The 19,833-nt window shown below is 43.9% G+C and overlaps 1 protein-coding gene, 1 long non-coding RNA gene and 1 pseudogene across 3 annotated transcripts in view; 1 reads left to right on the top strand and 2 right to left on the bottom strand.

Annotated features, from left to right (window-relative positions):
• The window catches only part of LOC311107152 (cilia- and flagella-associated protein 61-like), a 36,088-nt pseudogene extending 26,064 nt beyond the window's left edge, over window positions 1-10,024 (bottom strand). Inside the window, exons 1-2 of the transcript in view lie at window positions 9,990-10,024; window positions 3,893-4,025 (exon numbers count right to left, since the gene is read on the bottom strand). The product of the transcript in view is annotated as a cilia- and flagella-associated protein 61-like (transcript). The remainder of the gene's footprint in view (window positions 1-3,892; window positions 4,026-9,989) is intronic.
• A 3,106-nt stretch (window positions 10,025-13,130) lies between these two features.
• LOC311107066 (crooked neck-like protein 1) lies at window positions 13,131-18,590 on the top strand. Its single transcript, XM_084149526.1, has 14 exons — window positions 13,131-13,291; window positions 13,732-13,884; window positions 14,055-14,146; window positions 14,271-14,429; window positions 14,632-14,798; window positions 15,020-15,198; window positions 15,299-15,469; window positions 15,568-15,759; window positions 15,871-15,930; window positions 16,063-16,143; window positions 16,236-16,475; window positions 16,649-16,750; window positions 16,897-17,145; window positions 17,909-18,590. Exons 1-14 carry the CDS (start codon window positions 13,244-13,246, stop codon window positions 18,425-18,427), a joined length of 2,412 nt encoding a protein of 803 aa, XP_084005652.1. The 5' UTR covers window positions 13,131-13,243; the 3' UTR covers window positions 18,428-18,590.
• A 49-nt stretch (window positions 18,591-18,639) lies between these two features.
• Window positions 18,640-19,788, bottom strand: LOC311107065. Its single transcript, XR_014610382.1, has 3 exons — window positions 19,427-19,788; window positions 19,211-19,301; window positions 18,640-19,015 (listed from the first exon to the last, which is right to left on the bottom strand). It is a non-coding gene; the product is annotated as an uncharacterized lncRNA (long non-coding RNA).
• Between the last annotated feature and the right edge of the window lie 45 nt (window positions 19,789-19,833).

Below are 19,833 nucleotides of genomic sequence, written 5' to 3'. Positions count from 1 at the left end.
ACAGACAGACACAGTCATTATACTGTAATGCCATTTGTAATTAAATAGATAGTATATTTCCTCTGTGTGTTTTAACACTAGTAATATATGTGCATACTATAAAAGTTGACCAATTATTTTTTCTAGGCTACAACTTTCATTTGAGGTGTGGCTAGGGCTGTTGTGGTGACCATATTACTGCAGTCATGAGTCATGACCACAGTAAAATACCACGTGACCATTGAGTCAAGGTAATCTCCTTTTATGCACTCTGAACATGCCTCTGTAGTACCCAATTTGCTAACTACCATCAGGTCCTAATGGCCGGGTACTCAGGGCTCTATTGTCCCTCTAACCACTGACATCAATGCAAATGCAATCGAAAATCACATCAAACACTTATCATCAAAACAGTAGGCCTATTGTACTTTTAAAACTCACCTCACTGTGATGATCAATTTGAAGAACTTCAACAGCAGGTTGAAACAGTGTAAAACATGGTTGATGTGGATGTTGTTTCAAAGCCTAACAGAACTAAATGGACAGCGCTTTCTAAGTTGATGATTAATTCAAAACAACCATATGCATACTAGAGCTTATGCATATGCATAGGCTTATGAGCTCAAGCCTGAAAAAAAAAACTGAATCAAAAGTATGATTGTGCCGTTATACAAAACATATCCTACCACATATTACGCATGGCAGAAAAACATAAAACAAAACTGATTTAAGATGTCTATACTCCAAAATTCAACAAATTAATTAGACCACTCCCGAGTGGCGCAGTGGTCTAAGGCACTGCATCGCAGTGCTAGCTGTGCCACTAGAGATCCTGGTTCGAGTCCAGCTTCAGTCGCTGCCGGCCGCAACCGGGAGACCCATGGGCGGCGCACAATTGGCGAAAGCATGATCCTCAAACAGTGGTTGAAGCATGGAGTGAAATAAGCGTTCTTATATTTATTTTCTCAGCTGCTCATATTAAGCACACGCTCCGCTAGGACCTGTTTCAAATGGTCACTTGTACGCTTATATCCTTTCTATTTTATTCCGCTAACTTCAATTATATTCTTCTTACTATATCTGATAAAATTACTAAAATCTGATAAAATAAAATAATGGCATGGGACTTATAAGCATATCTTGTAAGTTAAATGAACAAGCCCACAGCCTATGGCATGGAGCATAGCCAGATAACATAGGCCTACAATAGTCCAACTCATATTCTGTTCTTCTGAAATACATTTTCTTCATATCATAATGTTTCTTTAGACCTGACTAAAATAAATAATGGATTTATTGTGATGGTGTATATTAAACTGATTTATTAGACTTTTTTAAATGTAGATGTTCCAAAAGCACATCAGTGGCGTGTATGCTTGGAGGCCTGGAGATGCTAAACCTGTTTATGTTAATTAACGGTCAATTACCGTGAGACCGGCAGTCTTTTGCATGACAATAACGGCTGACAGGATTTCATGACCGCCACAGCCCTAGGTGTGGCACATTAAAGATGATTGGTTTCCAAATTAGACCTTTATAAACTGATGGTACCATAGTTAAAGTGCACAATAAGTAAATAATTTACAGTTTAGAAGAAGCTCTTATCCAGAGCGATTACAGTTAGTGAGTGCATACATTTTTCATACCGGCCCCCCGTGGGAAACGAACCCACAACCCTGGCATTGCAAGCCCCATGCTCTACCAACTGAGCTACAGGGGACTACTACATTTACGATGTTCCTAAGAGGAAGAGAGGTCTGAATAGTACATCCCTCTTGGGCAATGTTGTGCTGTTTGTTCTCTGAATGGAGAACAAATCCCCCCACCAAAAAAACAAATGCTAGATGTCTGAACACAATATGTTTAGTGAGAGCATGTCTTGGCAGAGTGTCAACTCTCATCTACCATATGCTGCCATGAACACATGTCAGCTTGAGTTGCAGGGAGTAGAGGAAAGATTTGCCATCTTCTAAGTCCTGGGGGAATGGACCCCAGCAGGATTTCTATGAACCAGGCAATAGCATCTGCACCGCCACTATTACATGTTCAATTTTAAACCGCTTTGACAGTGGATCAGAGATTACTGATGCCAATGATAAAACAAACAGACAGAGACAACATCAGAAACAACAAAATGGCTGACTTGATCCAGAGCTTAATAATCATAAGGGCTGACGTTTTTTCCTCTCCTGTGGTTTTGGCTGAAGTTGAATTAAGGATATACAAATATTTTTATTTTTTATTTTTTTCACCTTTATTTAACCAGGTAAGCCAGTTGAGAACAAGTTCTCATTTACAACTGCGACCTGGCCAAGATAAAGCAAAGCAGTGCGATAAAAACAACAACACAGAGTTAAATATGGGGTAAAACAAAACATAAAGTAAAAAATACAACAGAAAATATGTATACAGTGTGTGCAAATGTAGCAAGTTATGGAGGTAAGGCAATAAATAGGCCATAGTGAAAAATAATTACAATTAGTATTAACACTGGAATGATAGAGATGATGTGCAAATAGAGATACTGGGGTGCAAATGAGCAAAATAAATAACAATATGGGGATGAGGTAGTTGGGTGGGCTAATTTCAAATGGGCTGTGTACAGGTGCAGTGATCGGTAAGGTGCTCTGACAACTGATGCTTAAAGTCAGTGAGGGAGTCTCCAGCTTCAGAGATTTTTGCAATTCGTTCCAGTCATTGGCAGCAGAGAACTGGAAGGAATGGCGGCCAAAGGAGGTGTTGGCTTTGGGGATGACCAGTGAGATATACCTGCTGGAGCGCATACTACGGGTGGGTGTTGCTATGGTGACCAATGAGCTAAGATAAGGCGGGGATTTGCCTAACAGTGATTTATAGATGGCCTGGAGCCAGTGGGTTTGGCGACGAATATGTAGTGAGGACCAGCCAACAAGAGCGTACAGGTCACAGTGGTGGGTAGTATATGGGGCTTTGGTGACAAAACGGATGGCACTGTGATATACTACATCCAATTTGCTGAGTAGAGTGTTGGAGGCTATTTTGTAAATGACATCGCCGAAGTCAAGGATCGGTAGGATAGTCAGTTTTACGAGGGCATGTTTGGCAGCATGAGTGAAGGAGGCTTTGTTGCGAAATAGGAAGCAGATTCTAGATTTAACTTTGGATTGGAGATGCTTAATGTGAGTCGGGAAGGAGAGTTTACAGTCTAACCAGACACCTAGGTATTTGTAGTTGTCCACATACTCTAGGTCAGACCCGTCGAGAGAAGTGATTCTAGTCGGGTGGGCGGGTGCCAGCAGCGTTCAATTGAAGAGCATGCATTTAGTTTTAGTAGTGTTTAAGAGCAGTTGGAGGCTACTGAAGGAGTGCTGTATGGCATTGAAGCTCATTTGGAGGTTTGTTAACACAGTATCCAATGAAGGGCCAGATGTATACAAAATGGTGTCGTCTGCGTAGAGGTGGATCTGAGAGTTACCAGCAGCAAGAGCGACATCATTGATTTACACAGAGAAAAGATTCGGCCCAAGAATTTAACCCTGTGGCACCCCCATAGAGACTGCCATAGGTCCAGACAACAGGCCCTCCGATTTGACACATTGAACTCTATCTGAGAAGTAGTTGGTGAACCAGGCGAGGCAGTCATTTGAGAAACCAAGGCTATTTAGTCTGCCAATAAGAATGCGGTGGTTGACAGAGTCGAAAGCCTTGGCCAGGTCGATGAAGATGGCTGCACAGTACTGTCTATTATCGATCGCGGTTATAATATCGTTTAGGACCTTGAGGGTGGCTGAGGTGCACCCATGACCAGCTCGGAAACCGGATTGCATAGCGGAGAAGGTACGGTGGGATTCGAAATGGTCGGTGATCTGTTTGTTAACTTGGCTTTCAAAATTCTCATGACAACAAAGAAATACAACTTTAAACATAGCTGTACCTTACAAACAGCTGAATGATTCTTCTCATCCTGAGCCTCGATGAGCTCAGCCAGGAAGTAAGGTCCATAGGATCCTGTGAGGACCTTTGTCTGCTCCGTAAAGATGTGTGCGAGGTCGTAATGATCCTCCACCCTGTAACAGAAGCCTCAATAATTTGCTGAATGCCATGAGCAACCCAAGGATCATTCGTCACTCACCAAAATTAGAATAGAAATATGTATGAACATGTTGAATTAAACATTCCTCAATTCCAAAAAGTAATTTAACATTCTGAGAACTGCAAAATCTAATTTGAGAGTAAATGTATTGGTAAAGTACTCCTTCATATAAAGCAAAAGGGTACAGAACGTACACTACCGTTCAAAAGTTTGGGGTCACTTAGAAATGTCCTTGTTTTCGAAAGAAAAGCAATTTTTTTGTCCATTAAAATAACATAAAATTGATCAGAAATACAGTGTAGACATTGTTAATGTTGTAAATGGCTATTGTAGCTGGAAACGGCTGATTTTTTATGGGATATCTACATAGGCGTACAGAAGCCTATTATCAGCATTCATCAGTCCTGTGTTCCAATGGCACGTTGTGTTTGCTAATCCAAGTTTATCATTTTAAAAGGCTAATTGATCATTAGAAAACCCTATTGCAATTATGTTAGCACAGCTGAAAACTGTTGTGCTGATTAAAGAAGCAATAAAACTGGCCTTCTTGAGACTAGTTGAGTATCTGGAGCATCAGCACAATTGGCCCAGCATCGTCCGGGTTTGGCCGGTGTAGGCCGTCATTGTAAATAATAATTTGTTTTTAACTGACTTGCCTAGTTAAATAAAGGTAAAATAAAACATATAAAAAAATCAGCAATTGTGGTTTCGATTACAGGCTCAAAATGGCCAGAAACAAAGAACTTTCTTCTGAAACTCGTCAGTCTATTATTGTTCTGAGAAATGAAGGCTATTCCATGCGAGAAATTGTCAAGAAATTGAAGATCTCGTACAACGCTGTGTACTACTCCCTTCACAGAACAGCGAAACATCTTAATCTTTTATTTTTATTGCCCAGTCTGAGATATGGCTTTTTCTTTGCAACTCTGCCTAGAAGGTCAGCATCCCGGAGTCGCCTCTTCACTGTTGATGTTGAGACTGGTGTTTTGCGGGTACTATTTAATGAAGCTGCCAGTTGAGGACCTGTGAGGCATCTGTTTTTCAAACTAGACACTCTAATGTATTTGTCCTCTTGCTCAGTTGTGCACTGGGGCCTCCCACTCCTCTATCTATTCTGGTTAGAGCCAGTTTGCGCTGTTCTGTGAAGGGAGTAGTACACAGCATTGTACGAGATCTTCAGTTTCTTGGCAATTCTCGCATAGAATAGCCTTCATTTCTCAGAACAAGAATAGACTGACGAGTTTCAGAAGAAAGTTATTTGTTTCTGGTCATTTTGAGCCTGTAATCGAACTCACAATTGCTGATGCTCCAGATACTCAACTAGTCTCAAGAAGGCCAGTTTTATTTGTTCTTTAAATCAGCACAACAGTTTTCAGCTTAATGATCAATTAGCCTTTTAAAATGATAAACTTGGTTTGAAAACACAACGTGCCATTGGAACACAGGACTGATGGTTGCTAATAATGGGCCTCTGTACACCTATGTAGATATTCCATTTAAAATCAGCCATTTCAAGCTACAATAGCCATTTACAACATTAGCAATGTATACACTGTCACGACTTCCGCTGAGGCTGCCTCCCCTCCTTGTTCGGGCAGGTTTCGGCGTTTGGCGTCACCGGCTTACTAGCTACTGCCGATCCATTTATCATCACTCCATTTGTCTTGTCTTCAATCACACACACCTGGTCCTTATTAAGTCATTGTATAAGTGTTCCCTCTGCTTCCTTGTCTGTGTGGGTGATTGTTTATTGTGGAGGTTAGTGAAGCTCGGTGGAGCTCGTGTATTTTGTATCGACGGGAGAATCTCCAGTGTGCCTTGTATTTTCCAGTGTGCCTGTTTTGTGCCCTGGAGTGTGTTTTTGAAGCATTTCTGCGTAAACCTGCATTTTGCGGATTAAAGCCTGTTATTCTGTGATTTACCCTCCTGCGCCTGACTCCTTCAACACCACCTCATCACAGAATCACCCACCTGCTATGGAGTCAGCGCATGCCTGGAGTCGTGGAACGGGTCCAGGAGCATTCAACTATGCTAGCCAGCATGGGTGAAAAAATGGATCGGGTTCTTCAGGCTGTCCAATGCCTGGAGAGGAGAGAGCCCGATCCGTCAAGACCAGCTGGCCAACCGGATCCCGCCACCTACACCCCAGCACCCGGAGGGATCCAGATATCCCGACCACGGGAATTCGACGGGACAGCGGCGCTGTGCCAAGGAATCCTTCTCCAACTGGAGCTCTACTTCTCCAGCATCCGTCCGGTCCCATCGGAGCGGGAGAGGGTGTCCGCCCTCGTCTCCTGCCTCTCGGGGAAAGCCCTGGAGTGGGCAACGCGGTGTGGAACGAGTTTGGAGGCGGCAGGCAGGGCACTCTCGCATCACCCCAGGTATCGAACACCCACACTCGTTCAGAGCCCTCTGCTGCGCACTGTAAAATACACATCTCCTTTCCTGAGCACATGGTAGTTCCCCAGTGTAAGGCGCTAGTTGATTCGGGCGCAGCCGGGAACTTTATGGACAGGGCATTCGCACACCATATAGGCATTCCATTGATTATCCTATCCATTCCACGCCCCATCAGAGCACTTGATAGTCGACCATTAGGGTCCGGGTTGGTTAAGGAAGTTACTGCACCAGTCACCATGATTACCAAGGAGACTCGTTGTGAGCAGGTTACTTTTTCCATTATTGAGTCTCCTGCTTTCCCTGTGGTATTAGGTATCCCTTGGCTAGCACTCCACAACCCCACTCTCATGGCCGCAGAGGGTTCTCACGGGGTGGTCGCGAGAGTGTCAGGGTAGGTGTCTAGGTGTTTCCGTTGGTGCAACCACGGTGGAAAGTCCAGACAGTACCTCCACCGTGCGCATTCCCCCTGAATACCTCGATCTGGCGCAAGCGTTCTCTAAAACGCAGGCGACTAAGTTACCACCTCATCGGGCGGGGGATTGCGCGATAAACCTCTGGGTAGACGCTGTACCTCCCAGGAGTCATATACCCCCTGTCACAGGCTGAAACGGTGGCTATGGAGACATATGTCACCGTGTCCCTGCGCCAGGGGTATATACGTCCCTCCACTTCACCCGCCTCCTCGAGTTTCTTCTTTGTGAAGAAGGACGGAGGTCTGCGCCCGTGCATTGATTATCGACCACTGAACAGGGAGACGATAAGATTTCGTTATCCTCTCCCCCTCATTTCTTCAGTGATTGAATCAATGCATGGGGCGCGTTTCTTCACCAAATTAGATCTCAGGAGTGCGTACAACCTGGTATATATCCGAGAAGGAGATGAGTGGAAGACAGCATTCAGCACAACCACGGGGCATTATGAATACCTGGTGATGCCCTATGGTTTGATGAATGCTCCTCAGTTTTCCAGTCCTTTGTGAACGAGGTGTTTCGGGACATGCTTGGTCGCGGTGTAGTGGTCTACATCGATGACATCCTGGTGTATTCCGCAACGCGCGCCGAGCATGTGTCCCTGGTTCGCAAGGTGCTGGCCCGACTGTTGGAAAATTACCTTTATGCTAAGGCAGAGAAGTGTATGTTTTTCCAGCAGTCCGTCTCCTTCCTTGGATACCACATTTCCACCTCAGGTGTGGAGATGGAGGGAGATCGCATTTCAGCTGTGCGTAATTGGCCGACTCCAACCACGGTTAAGGAGGTGCAGCGCTTCCTTGGCTTTGCCAACTACTATCAGAGATTTATCCGGGGCTTTGGCAAGGTCGCAGCTCCCATTACCTCCCTGTTGAAGGGTGGGCCATCCCGGCTCCGCTGGTCTGCTGAGGCTGACCTGGCCTTCAGCAAACTGCGGGGTCTGTTCACCTCAGCCCCAGTACTGGCCCACCCCGATTCATCACTACCGTTCGTAGTTGAGGTGGATGCTTCCGAGGTTGGGATAGGAGCTGTCCTGTCTCAACACTCGGGTACGCCACCCAAGCTCCGCCCTAGTGCATTCTTCTCAAAGAAGCTCAGCCCGGCGGAGCAGAAGCTGTTGGCTGTTGTCCGAGCCTTGACCGTGTGGAGGCATTGGCTCGAGGGGGCGAAACACTCTTTCCTCGTCTGGACGGACCACCGTAACCTGGAGTACATCCGGGCAGCGAGGAGGCTGAATCCTCGCCAGGCCAGTTGGGCCCTATTCTTCACCCGGTTTGATTTCACTCTATCATACATCCCGGGTACAAAGAACGTGAAGGCAGACGCACTGTCCCGGCTGTATGACACAGAGGAGAGGCCCAGCGACAACACTCCCATACTGCCGGCCTCCTGCATTGTGGCGCCGGTAGTATGGGCGATGGACGCGGATATAGAGCAGGCATTACGCTACAGTACGTGCTTGCTCTTATCCGTGATCGTCTGATCTACTGGGCACACACGTCACCCTCCTCTGGTCACTCAGGTATCGGCCGTACAGTGCGCTGCCTGACCAGAAAATACTGGTGGACTACCTTGGCTAAGGACGTGAGGGTGTATGTCTCATCCTGCTCAGTGTGCGCCCAGAGTAAGGCACCTCACCTCCCAACTGGTAAGTTACAACCTTTACCAGTTCCACAATGACCATGGTCTCACCTAAGTGTTGATTTTCTAACTGATCTTCCCCTCTCCCAAGGTAACACCACCATCCTGGTCGTTGTGGACCGCTTTTCTAAAGCCTGCCGCCTCTTTCCTCTGCCCGGTCTCCCCACGGCTCTGCAAACTGCGGAGGCCCTGTTTACACACGTCTTCCGGCACTAGGGGGTACCAGAGGATATAGTGTCTGACCGAGGTCCCCAGTTCACGTCCAAGGTCTGAAAGGCGTTCATGGAATGTCTGGGGGTCTCGGTCAGCCTGACCTCTGGGTTCCACCCCGAGAATAATGGGCAGGTGGAACGGGTAAATCAGGACGTGGGTAGGTTCCTGCGGTCCTACTGCCAGGACCGTGCGGGGGAGTGGTCGGTGTTCTTGCCATGGGAAGAATATGCCCAGAACTCTCTCCGCCACTCCTCCACTAACCTAACGCCTTTCCAGTGTGTTCTAGGTTACCAACCGGTTCTGGCACCGTGGCACCAGAGCCAGACCGAGGCTCCTGCGGTAGATGACTGGTTTCGGCACGCGGAGGAGACGTGGTATGCTGCCCATGTTCACCTCCAACGCGTCGTCAGAAGGCCAACGCTGACCACCACCACAGTGAGGCCCCCGTCTTTGTACCGGGGGATTGGGTCTGGCTCTCGACCCGGAATCTGCCCCTCCTTCTGCCCTGCCGGAAGCTGAGCCCGCGGATTGTGGGGCCGTTCAAAGTCCTGAGGAGAGTCAACGAGGTCACTTATAGGTTATTACTTCCCGCTGATTACCGTATTAACCCCTCGTTTCTTGTGTCTCTCCTCAGGCCAGTGGTAGCTGGTCCGCTTCAGGAGTCTGAGGTGCGGGAGGTCCCCCATAAGGTTCAAGCCTACAGCTGAATTTTACAGGAGAGCTAGATTCCCAGGTGTACTAGGGGCAATAGACTGTACACACATTCCTATTCCCAACCCTGGTGGTGAGAATGGAGAACTATTCCGTAATCTGAAAGGTTACTGCTCCATCAACGTGATGACAAAGGTCAGCTCACCAACATCATAGCTAGATGGCCAGGATCCACATGACAGCAGAATCTTTGACAATAGTCGTCTGTGAGCAATGCTGAAAAGGGGGGCTTATGAAGGCCAACTACTAGGTGACAATGGATATGCCTGTCGCGGGTACCTTATGACTCCCCTTTTAAACCCCCAGACACCTGAAGAGAGAGAATACAACACCTCTCATATCCTGGCAAGAGGTCTCATAGAGAGTTTTTGGAGTGTGGAAAAAAAGATTCCTGTGCCTAAAGGAGGGGCTCCGCACGAAGATGGACATTATTGCAGTGGCAGTTCTGTATAACTTTGGCAAGAGACAAGGAGACGAGCTATCTGAGGAAGCTGAGGAGGACCTACCTGAGGAGAATGCAGAAGATGGCCAGGTGCAACATGCTGCCAATGCAAATGGGAATGCTGTGAGGAGAACCTTGATTGAGAACAATTTTGCAGCCTAAGGTGTATATAATGTAACATGTAAAAAGCAATATTATATTTTGATCGACACATACAATTCCTAATTAGGCTATCTGTATTCAAATGTATTATTTAGACTTTGTTATTCTCAATACCATACAGGATGGAATTGGAAGCACCAGAACAGAAGAGTGGGAACAAGACTGGAGGACACCAAATTGCTTAAATAAATAAAAAGATCAGCATTCTTTACTCAGTGGGCATTTGTTTCCCTGAAGGAGTTTCTGTTTCTGAATTTGCAGTAGCTCTTTTTGTAAATTCAAGACCTCAATCTGCAGTAGATTCTTCTCTCTCTCCAGCACCAAAACATCAATAGGAGCTTGGTTCATGTCAGTTCTGGGGCGTTTGATTGGCCTGACTGGTGTTTTTGCTGCTGGTGCAAGTTCCAGGCACTGCTGTTTCTCCATGGCACAAGGTATCAATTCAACTAAAGGAAAGGAAATACAATTAACGTATTATTAGTAGGCTATTTACGTACAACAATTGAATTGGGGCTTATGATATGCCCAGCCTTGGTACGAATGAGGATGTAATGCAACATGCTGTAATGGGCCTGATAACGGTAACATTGTAGTGAAGTAGCATTAACGTTAGTTTTAACGTTCATTATAGTCATTGATATTTACCAGTTATTTATGCTTACTCAATATTGGTGGGTCGAGTTGTTCGTCGTTATCATAGGGGTTAAGGAGAGGGGTAAACTGCTGGGGAATCATCTCACATATTTTCTGGGAGAGGATCAATTCCCTTGGACGGAGGCCCTCCTCCGGTCTGAAATAGCCCCCGCCTCTCCTCTGCAGCATCCTTTTTGGCTTTCGCATTTAAGTTTTTCCAGCACGCCTTCATCCGATTTGGGCCCCTCTTCTCTTTAATCTGTGTCGATCCATTAAATCTGTCGAATAAAATGGCCCAGGTGTCTTCCTTCTTTTTGACAGTCGTGTTGTCTGTCTTATTATCCTCCAGTACGTTACTAAATTCCTCCATCAACTCCGACAAGAGGTTATTTTCATAAGCGGAGAAATTTGAAAATCTTTGACGTGCCATGATCACGTGGCTAGCGGACAAATAATAAATGGCTAAATAACGCTAAGTAATGACAATAATACATTATATTTTATGCTAGCTAGCTTGGTTTATAAACTAGCTAGCTACAGTAACTAACATTAGCTAACAAATTAGTTTTCTGTCTAGAACTGGTGGGGTAAATAACGGATTTTATTTCAAATCAGCCATCCCATGAGAACCTTTCATGATGGAGTTGCAGTAGTTCTAACGTTACATTGTTATTATTTTATCAAGGAACAGCAACTTTGTGGCATCATTTGTCAAATAGGCTAGCTACTTCGTTACAACTCACGAAATACCTCATATATTGGTGTAAAAATGTCACTAATCATAGTTTAAACCCGTTAATCATAGATTTACTGATCCAGATTTAAAATTAAGTGGTGCAACACATCTCTGATTAATTATAAACCTAGATTTACAAAACCTAGATTAGCTCTAATCCTAGATTAATTTAAACCATGTTGGTGCAACCCACCCCTAGTCTTATTATATTATGGAAAAGTTTAACATGTTATATTTTTGAGCCTATGTTATGAAAGGGCCTGTTACATGATTATGAGCAATGCCATTCCATCACTCGTTAGTGCTGTTCACTCTGCCACTCTGTTTTTTGCTGATTTCATACCAGACATTGAAAACATTCATCATCTCCAATCTCTTTGGTACTCCCGCTGGAGAAGATCGGCTGTGCTGTGAAGAGGTGCAGGAAAATTGTGTTCACAGGCTGAAGAGGAAAGAAAAATTTGAAAGAAAACAAGAACAAGTGTAGTCTCTCTTTTAGTTCATACAAACCAAGTATTTTTCAGTGCTGTAATTGTCATGCAGGAATGGTTCCCAAAAAACTTGATCCAAAATAATAATATGCCATTTAGCAGACGCTTTTATCCAAAGCGACTTACAGTCATGTGTGCATACATTTTTACGTATGGGTGGTCCCGGGGATCGAACCCACTACCCTGGCGTTACAAGCGCCATGATCTACCAATTGAGCTACAGAGGACCACAATGTCTCCAATGGGGTGATCAGAGAAGGCAGCATGGGCCAGCACCTCATTCTTTGCATTGTTCAGGGTCACTGCCAGATTAGCCTTCTCTCTGAGGATACCAACATACAGACAGTGAGGCGAGGATAAATGATTGATTGTGGCCCATGTAATGGATTGACATGTGCATGTTCATGCATTCTGATATGATAAAAGTAAACTAATGATGTATCGAAAGATCTGTCCCACCTTGAGTGTCAATATCTGTTGCATGCATTTGGCATGAGTAAGATTACGCATACTCACAGTAGATGAATGACGTTTACTCTTCCAAATATGTACTGTGGCAGGACTGATCAGGCTATTGATCTCGTGTGCATCCAATGACTCTGTTCTCCTCAGTCAGTCTGAACTTTGCCACCCGAGGAAGTTATGGTCCTCATCTTTCTCTGATTTTGGGAGAGAAAAGCAAATGACAAGCAAACCAACTAAATGATAATCAAATCAACGTTTATTGGTCACCTGCACTGAATACAGGGTGTAAACGTTGGGAAATGGCTTACCAATACAAAATTAAACAAAACACAACAAATGCATACCTGTAATAGTTAAAAATGCAATAGCTATGGGGTATCATATCAACAAGTATTTACGTTTGAAGTCCACTCCAGCATTCTTGTAAAATTAGCATCATGGAAACATACTCTATTATTAGAATTCTTCCGAATTTACAACAAGGATGCAAATCAGGGTTTCTATTTTTTCATGCTTAGCTAATTATTGAAACATAAAGTGTCAATAGTTGTTTGTCCTCCTGTATTAAACAAAACTAAGAAATAAAGTAATGCCACTGTACTGTCTTTGGTAAAGCTAGCCCCAGCTCCAGCTGATGGGGATGTGTTGTGTAACCAGAGAAACAAAACGTTCAGTGACGTCTTGGGGTGAAAGGTTACAGTTTATAGGTTACGTTCGACGCACGTTTGAAAGTGTCGTAGCGGAGCCCACTGCGCTGTGAAAATATTCTAAACTTTTATCGGTTCGTTGTAATAGTTGTTTCTCATTTACTCTGCCATAGAACCCAGCAAAATGGCATCCACTGCGGCAGGGAAACAGAGGATACCGAAAGTGGCTAAGGTAACGAAACATTTCAAAACAGTTAGCTAGCTAACGTTAGCGAACTTGTAGTGCTTAGCCATGACATGTCTATATGGGCCTAGCCAGGTAGCTAGCTAACCACAACAAGACTTGTCCTTTGTTATGGTACAAATGTAGTTAAATTACTTTTAGCTTTAGACGAACGAAAGGGTAGCAGGCTACTTAACTAAGCACTGCAAATACTTGTATTTAGAAAGCTAACGTAACTAGCTAGATACTCTGACCCAACAGTCAGTGTCTGTGATGAAGGGTTAGCTAGCTTGTTACGTAATTGGTTAGCGAGTTAGATTTAAGGCCAGCTAACGTTGGCCACACGAACTGTTTCCACTTGGAACATGTACTATAAAGCTAACTAGTATTATCTCCAATCAACTAGTTTCACCCATTCTTAAATTAACGTCTTAATTTGTTCTGTGTAGGTGAAAAACAAAGCTCCAGCAGAGGTACAAATCACAGCTGAGCAGTTGCTCAGGGAGGCAAAGGAGAGGGAGCTCGAGCTTTTGCCACCGCCGCCCAAACAGAAAATCACTGATGAAGAGGAGTTGAACGATTACAAGTTGAAGAAGAGAAAGGTAAGACCCCACGTGACAGTGGACACATGCATTACACTTCAAACTTTTACTGTTGATATTCTGTTGGTCTGCCAACTTGCCTGTTTTATCATTGTCTGTAAATCTTGTGAAGAACAAAGTAAATACATTGATCTAATTAGATCCATATTGGGCTCAACACCTTCTCATAGGGATTTGAAGACAACATCAGAAAGAATCGTACTGTTATCAGCAACTGGATAAAATACGCACAATGGGAGGAGAGCCTGAAAGAAGTCCAGAGGTATGCTAATTTCACATTGTGAAGCTGATGATTGTGAACCATACCTATTTGAAATCGGATGTGAATGTTATAGATGGATTTTGACTGGGATACTTGTTGTCTGACCTTCGTCTCTCCCCCCCAGGGCTCGCTCTATTTACGAGCGTGCTCTGGATGTAGACCACCGGAACATTGCTCTGTGGCTGAAGTATGCCGAAATGGAGATGAAGAACCGGCAGGTGAACCACGCCCGCAACATCTGGGACAGAGCCATCACCATCTTGCCCCGTGTCAACCAGTTCTGGTAATGAACAACTTTACCTCTCCTAAACCGTTCATATCTGGTTAAAAACGTTTTGGTAAAAAATCATCTGATGTGGTCACATTATTGATCCTCAATGAATCAGACTTTTGCAGAATAATGACTAAAGCATGCAGAGTCTACCACCAATGTGCAAAATTATGTTGCGGCTCATCTGTTATTTTGCTGTTTTCCCCCCTTTCAGGTACAAGTACAGTTACATGGAGGAGATGCTGGGCAACATTGCTGGCTGCAGACAGGTGTTTGAGCGCTGGACAGAGTGGGAACCAGAGGAACAAGCCTGGCACTCCTACATCAACTTTGAGCTGCGCTACAAGGAGGTCGACAAGGCCCGCTCCATCTATGAGAGATATATCCTTTTGATGGGAAGTGCTTAAGCATAAACTTACTACAATGTATTGGTAAATTAGTTGTGGTTGCAGTAGAGTGCATTATTAATTCACAGGTGTTTGATTTTAACAGGTGATTACATTTGTAATGATGCATTGCAACCTACTGTAGTGGTATTACCTTCATATTGTCGTCATGCCTGTAGAGTGCATCTCTTTTAAAGCTCCTTAACTCCAGTGCACTTGTGATTGTCCACCCTGACGTGAAGAATTGGATCAAGTATGCCCGTTTTGAAGAGAAGCACGGCTACATCGCCCATGGGAGGAAGGTGTTTGAGAGATCGGTGGAGTTCTTTGGTGAGGAGCATGTCAATGAGAACCTCTTTGTGGCCTTCGCCAGATTTGAAGAGAAACAGAAAGAGGTATGTAAATCTGACACTTTGAACCATGTCAGTTTTATTCCCACACATTTATACTGTGGTCAACAGAACAACCCAACTTTTCTCCCCCTTTGTCTCTTAGTTTGAGCGCGTTCGAGTAATCTACAAATACGCCCTGGACAGAATCCCCAAGCATCAGGCTCAGGAGCTCTTCAAGTTCTACACTGTATTTGAGAAGAAGTTTGGAGACCGGAGAGGAATTGAGGACGTCATCGTCAGCAAGCGGAGATTTCAGTATGAGGAGGAAGTCAAGGTACGTTCAACCTGTACAAATGTGCAAAGAAACCCTTATGGTTCAATAATTCATCCCCTAATAGCTTTCTATTGTATTGTGTTTTGTTTCCTGTGTAGGCAAGCCCACACAATTACGACGCATGGTTTGATTACCTCCGCCTGGTGGAGAGCGATGCGGATCCTGACACTGCCAGGGAGGTCTATGAGAGAGCCATCGCCAACATCCCTCCTATACAGGAGAAGAGGCACTGGAGAAGATACATTTACCTGTGGATAAACTACGCTCTATATGAAGAACTGGAGGTCAAGGTAAGCCGCCTTCATCTTGTGTGTTTATGTAATGGCTATAATTCTCACATTGCTATGTGTGACATTGTGCATATGGCTGTGGATTTCAGTGCTTATTCTTTTGATTGGCAGGACCCAGAGAGAACAAGACAGGTGTACCAGGCATGTCTGGATCTCATCCCTCACAAAAAGGTATTGGCAATTTGCAATGTTTACAATCAATGGCACATCCTTTCTGAAATGGGACATAATCAACATTTGATATTGAACAAAAACATGAATCAACAAATTATCATACTTATTACTTTGCATCCTTCCTCATAGTTCACATTTGCCAAGATTTGGCTACTGTACGGCCAGTTTGAAATCCGCCAGAAGAACCTTCAAGCAGCCAGACGAGGCTTGGTAAGGTCCCTACTGATTGCTGAAGATTATTTATGTTTATCATTGTGATACTTCAAACCTTTCTCTAATTTGGGCCTTCTTCCTCTCCCTAGGGCACTGCCATTGGTAAATGTCCAAAAAACAAGCTGTTCAAGGGCTACATTGAGCTGGAGCTGCAGCTCAGAGAGTTTGACCGATGCAGGAAGCTCTATGAGAAGTACCTGGAGTTTGCCCCAGAGAACTGCACCACCTGGATCAAGTTCTCTGAGCTGGAGACCATTCTAGGAGACACAGAGAGGGCCCGGGCCATCTTCGAGCTGGCCATCGGACAGCCACGACTGGACATGCCAGAGGTCAGGCTCAAAAACGCTCACCCAGGGCCTTTACTCACTGTATTGACTTTCCACTTCCTGTCTTTTAGCATGTCTGAAAACAACCGTCAAGTGAAAAGTATTGTAGTGAAAACTAATGAAGATACCTCTGAACAATTTTACTTTAAAATGTTAAATATTTCCCCCAATCTTAGGTGTTGTGGAAGTCCTACATTGACTTTGAAATTGAGCAGGAAGAGTATGACAACACCAGAGGCCTCTACCAGAGACTGTTGCAGCGCACACAGCACGTCAAGGTGAGAGCTGTCCCTTTAACCTTGAAGTGACTGTCTTGCTACCAACCGTCCCATGCAACAACTCACCTGCCTAACACTCACTGTAGCGCAGCAACTCGTCAAACAATACCTGTTCATTGTGTAATTTCACTAAATGTTTCCTGCAGGTCTGGATCAGCTATGCCCAGTACGAGCTGTCCATCGATACCTCGGACCGGCTGCAGAGGTGTAGGGGGATCTTTGAGGAGGCCAACAAGGGTCTGAGGAGCTGTGAGGAGAAGGAGGAGCGTCTGATGCTGTTGGAGTCCTGGAAGGAGTTTGAGCAGGAGTTTGGTTCGGACACGACCAGGGAGAGGGTGAAGAAACTGCTGCCGGAAAAGGTGAAGAAGAGGAGAAAGCTCACAGCAGAGGATGGGGTAAGTGTTGTTTCCTTTGGTAAATACCAATCCAACATCAATTCATTACCTTTGTTTATGTCTTGCCGAGTAACTCATCTCTTCCGAGTTGAGAGCGCACTATATATTTTTTTTCATGAACCTGACTCGCTATGCTTCGACACTTCAAAAATGTACATTCTTAAACCCTTACTGTGTACCTATGTTTGTCCTCTGTTGTTGCATGCTTTTCTTTGTTTGCTGAAATTCATACTTTTTAATAAAATGTTAATCAAATACAACCACCGACTGTTTCCTTGTTGAGATTCAATTGGCACATGCGCATTCGCTCTGGTGCCCACTAGCTTCTATAGCCACAAAGTCAGATTCCACAGCCACAAAATGGGCTACAAAAATGAGCCTTTTGGTCTTAATTTAGGGTTAGGCATAAGGTTAGCAGTGTGATTAGGTTTAAAATCAAATTTTTGTAAGATAAATAGTAGAAATGGCCAGGTTTTATGACTTTGTGGCAATAGAAGCTAGTGATGACCATTCACGCGGAGTTGCCATCTTAGAGCAACAGCAATGACGAAACAGTCAGTGGTTGTATATAACGTTTTATTAAAAAGTATGGATTTCAGCAAACAAAGAAAGGCACGCAAAAATAGGTACACAGTAAGGGTTTAAGAATTTACATTTTTGAATTATCGAGTCTGAGGTTAGTTGGAGGAGTTGAGGTACTCGGCAAGTTTGTCATGATGTGGTTCGGTTGATCACTAATTTACTTTTCATTTTGATTCAACAGTCGGATGCAGGGTGGGAGGAGTACTACGACTATATCTTCCCTGAGGATGCAGCCAACCAGCCCAACCTCAAGCTACTCGCCATGGCCAAGATGTGGAAGAGGCAGCAACAAGAAGATGATGACGAAGAGGAGGAAGATGAGGAGGAAGAAGAAGAAGAAGAAAACAATGGAGTAGTGGATAGAGGTAGTGGCAAAGAAATGGAGGAAGATGACGACAGAAGAGTGGAGAGAGATGGAGATGGAGAAATAGATGGAGAAGAAAACGGAAGAGGGGAGAAAGGTAGAGACAAAAAAATGTCAGAAGACTCGGCATCACCATCATCAGAAAATCCTATGGTCAGTGAGCCTGGGCCTGAAAAAGACTCCAAAGAGAGCACATATGATGACCGAGATGATTCTGATGAAAGCAGCAGTAGTGATAGTAGCAGCGGTAGTGATAGTAGCAGCAGTAGTGATAGTGACAAAGATGGTGGTGAGAAACAGCCCAGGAAGAGCAAAAAGGATTCAGTGAATGATTAGCTTGTCTGGAAAATGTTTCACTTGTGACAAGTTGGAGCTCATCGGGTAATTTCTAGTGCTTTTTTACAAACATGTTTTTGTTAATGTGAATTCTTATTCCATGTCTTTGTTTCATTTACTGTAGTGCAATGACATTGTAAATAAAATTTTAAAAAAACACTGATATCCAACATGTTTTCATTTATTTGTACCATATAACTGATTGTAACAACGCAGCAGATATCATTTACCTGGGTGAGTCATGTAAGTAGATATCATTTATTGAATTTGAATTAGTCCTTTCAATTCCATATAGCATTTCGTACTTTCAAATTTCACACAAGTTTCACAAAGGATCATTTTTTGGATAAGTCAATATTATGTACAATGATATACTGTAAGCTTTCACACACTACACCTTAACAATAAAACTAGTCCTAATCACCCTTCATTTTCCAATGCAGACTTTTGGGAAATATAAATGTATTTGTTTTAAAAAGTGTCAGAATGCCACAGTCTACTATTATTCTATATCTTCTGGTCTGACAGGATGTAGTATAGGAATGATGGACTTCTTCTCTGTGTCTCTCGACAAGGCTTTCCTCATATCTGCAAATATCAACAAAATGCTACTCTTCTCGCGCCACTGATTCCTCCACCTTTCCCATGACTGCAAGGACAAAGTCAGAAGTGTAATTTTGATGGAGGCTATCCAGAATGTATGCCTTTGCTATTGTTATGTATTCTATTGCATTTTCTCTAAAGCAATCATCATATAGAAAGGTACATATGACATGTACCTACTGTCACCCATCAATTCTCCACCAGGGGCCTCTGCAACAATGAAGTACTCAGGCCAGTGGGCCAGGTAATGTAGGTAAAATCGGATTCCATACTGTAAAAGAAAGTTAAGGACTGCTTGTCTTCTGATATAACAAGACAAAGGGGTTTATATGTATAGATAGACAGAATGTATGTTATTACAATGCAGGGGTTCCATTTGTACGTGTTAAAGGATACCGTCTCTGTCAATGGATCCAGATTGCTGTGAAGGGAGAAACAAAGCTTGAGATGTTTCATGCATTCAATGCAATGAATGATGATGAGGCGCAGCAGACTTCAGTTTACTGTCTTATGCCTAGCTAGCTATCTTCTTTGAAAGAGAGTTTAGCTAGCTAGAATGCTAGTGAGCTATTGTCCATACATACCAAATGTTGCATCTTATGTCAACAGAGTTGACTCGTTTAAGCTAGCGCCGTCTATGCATCTCACTGTATGGCCAAAGAGAATTAGCTTCTGGCTAGCTATACTTGCAACTAGCCAACAAGCAAAATGCTATTGATATTGTCCACTAAAACATAAGTGTTGTGTAGCTAGAAGGTTAGCCTATTCAACATTATTAGGGGGGGAAAAAATCGAAATTAACT

This window comes from Coregonus lavaretus (genome assembly GCF_964263955.1).
Source record: "Coregonus lavaretus genome assembly, chromosome: 31".
Classification (NCBI taxonomy): domain Eukaryota; kingdom Metazoa; phylum Chordata; class Actinopteri; order Salmoniformes; family Salmonidae; genus Coregonus; species Coregonus lavaretus.
Note: the sequence above shows the minus strand (reverse complement) of the source record. Positions and strands in the feature narration are given on the sequence as shown.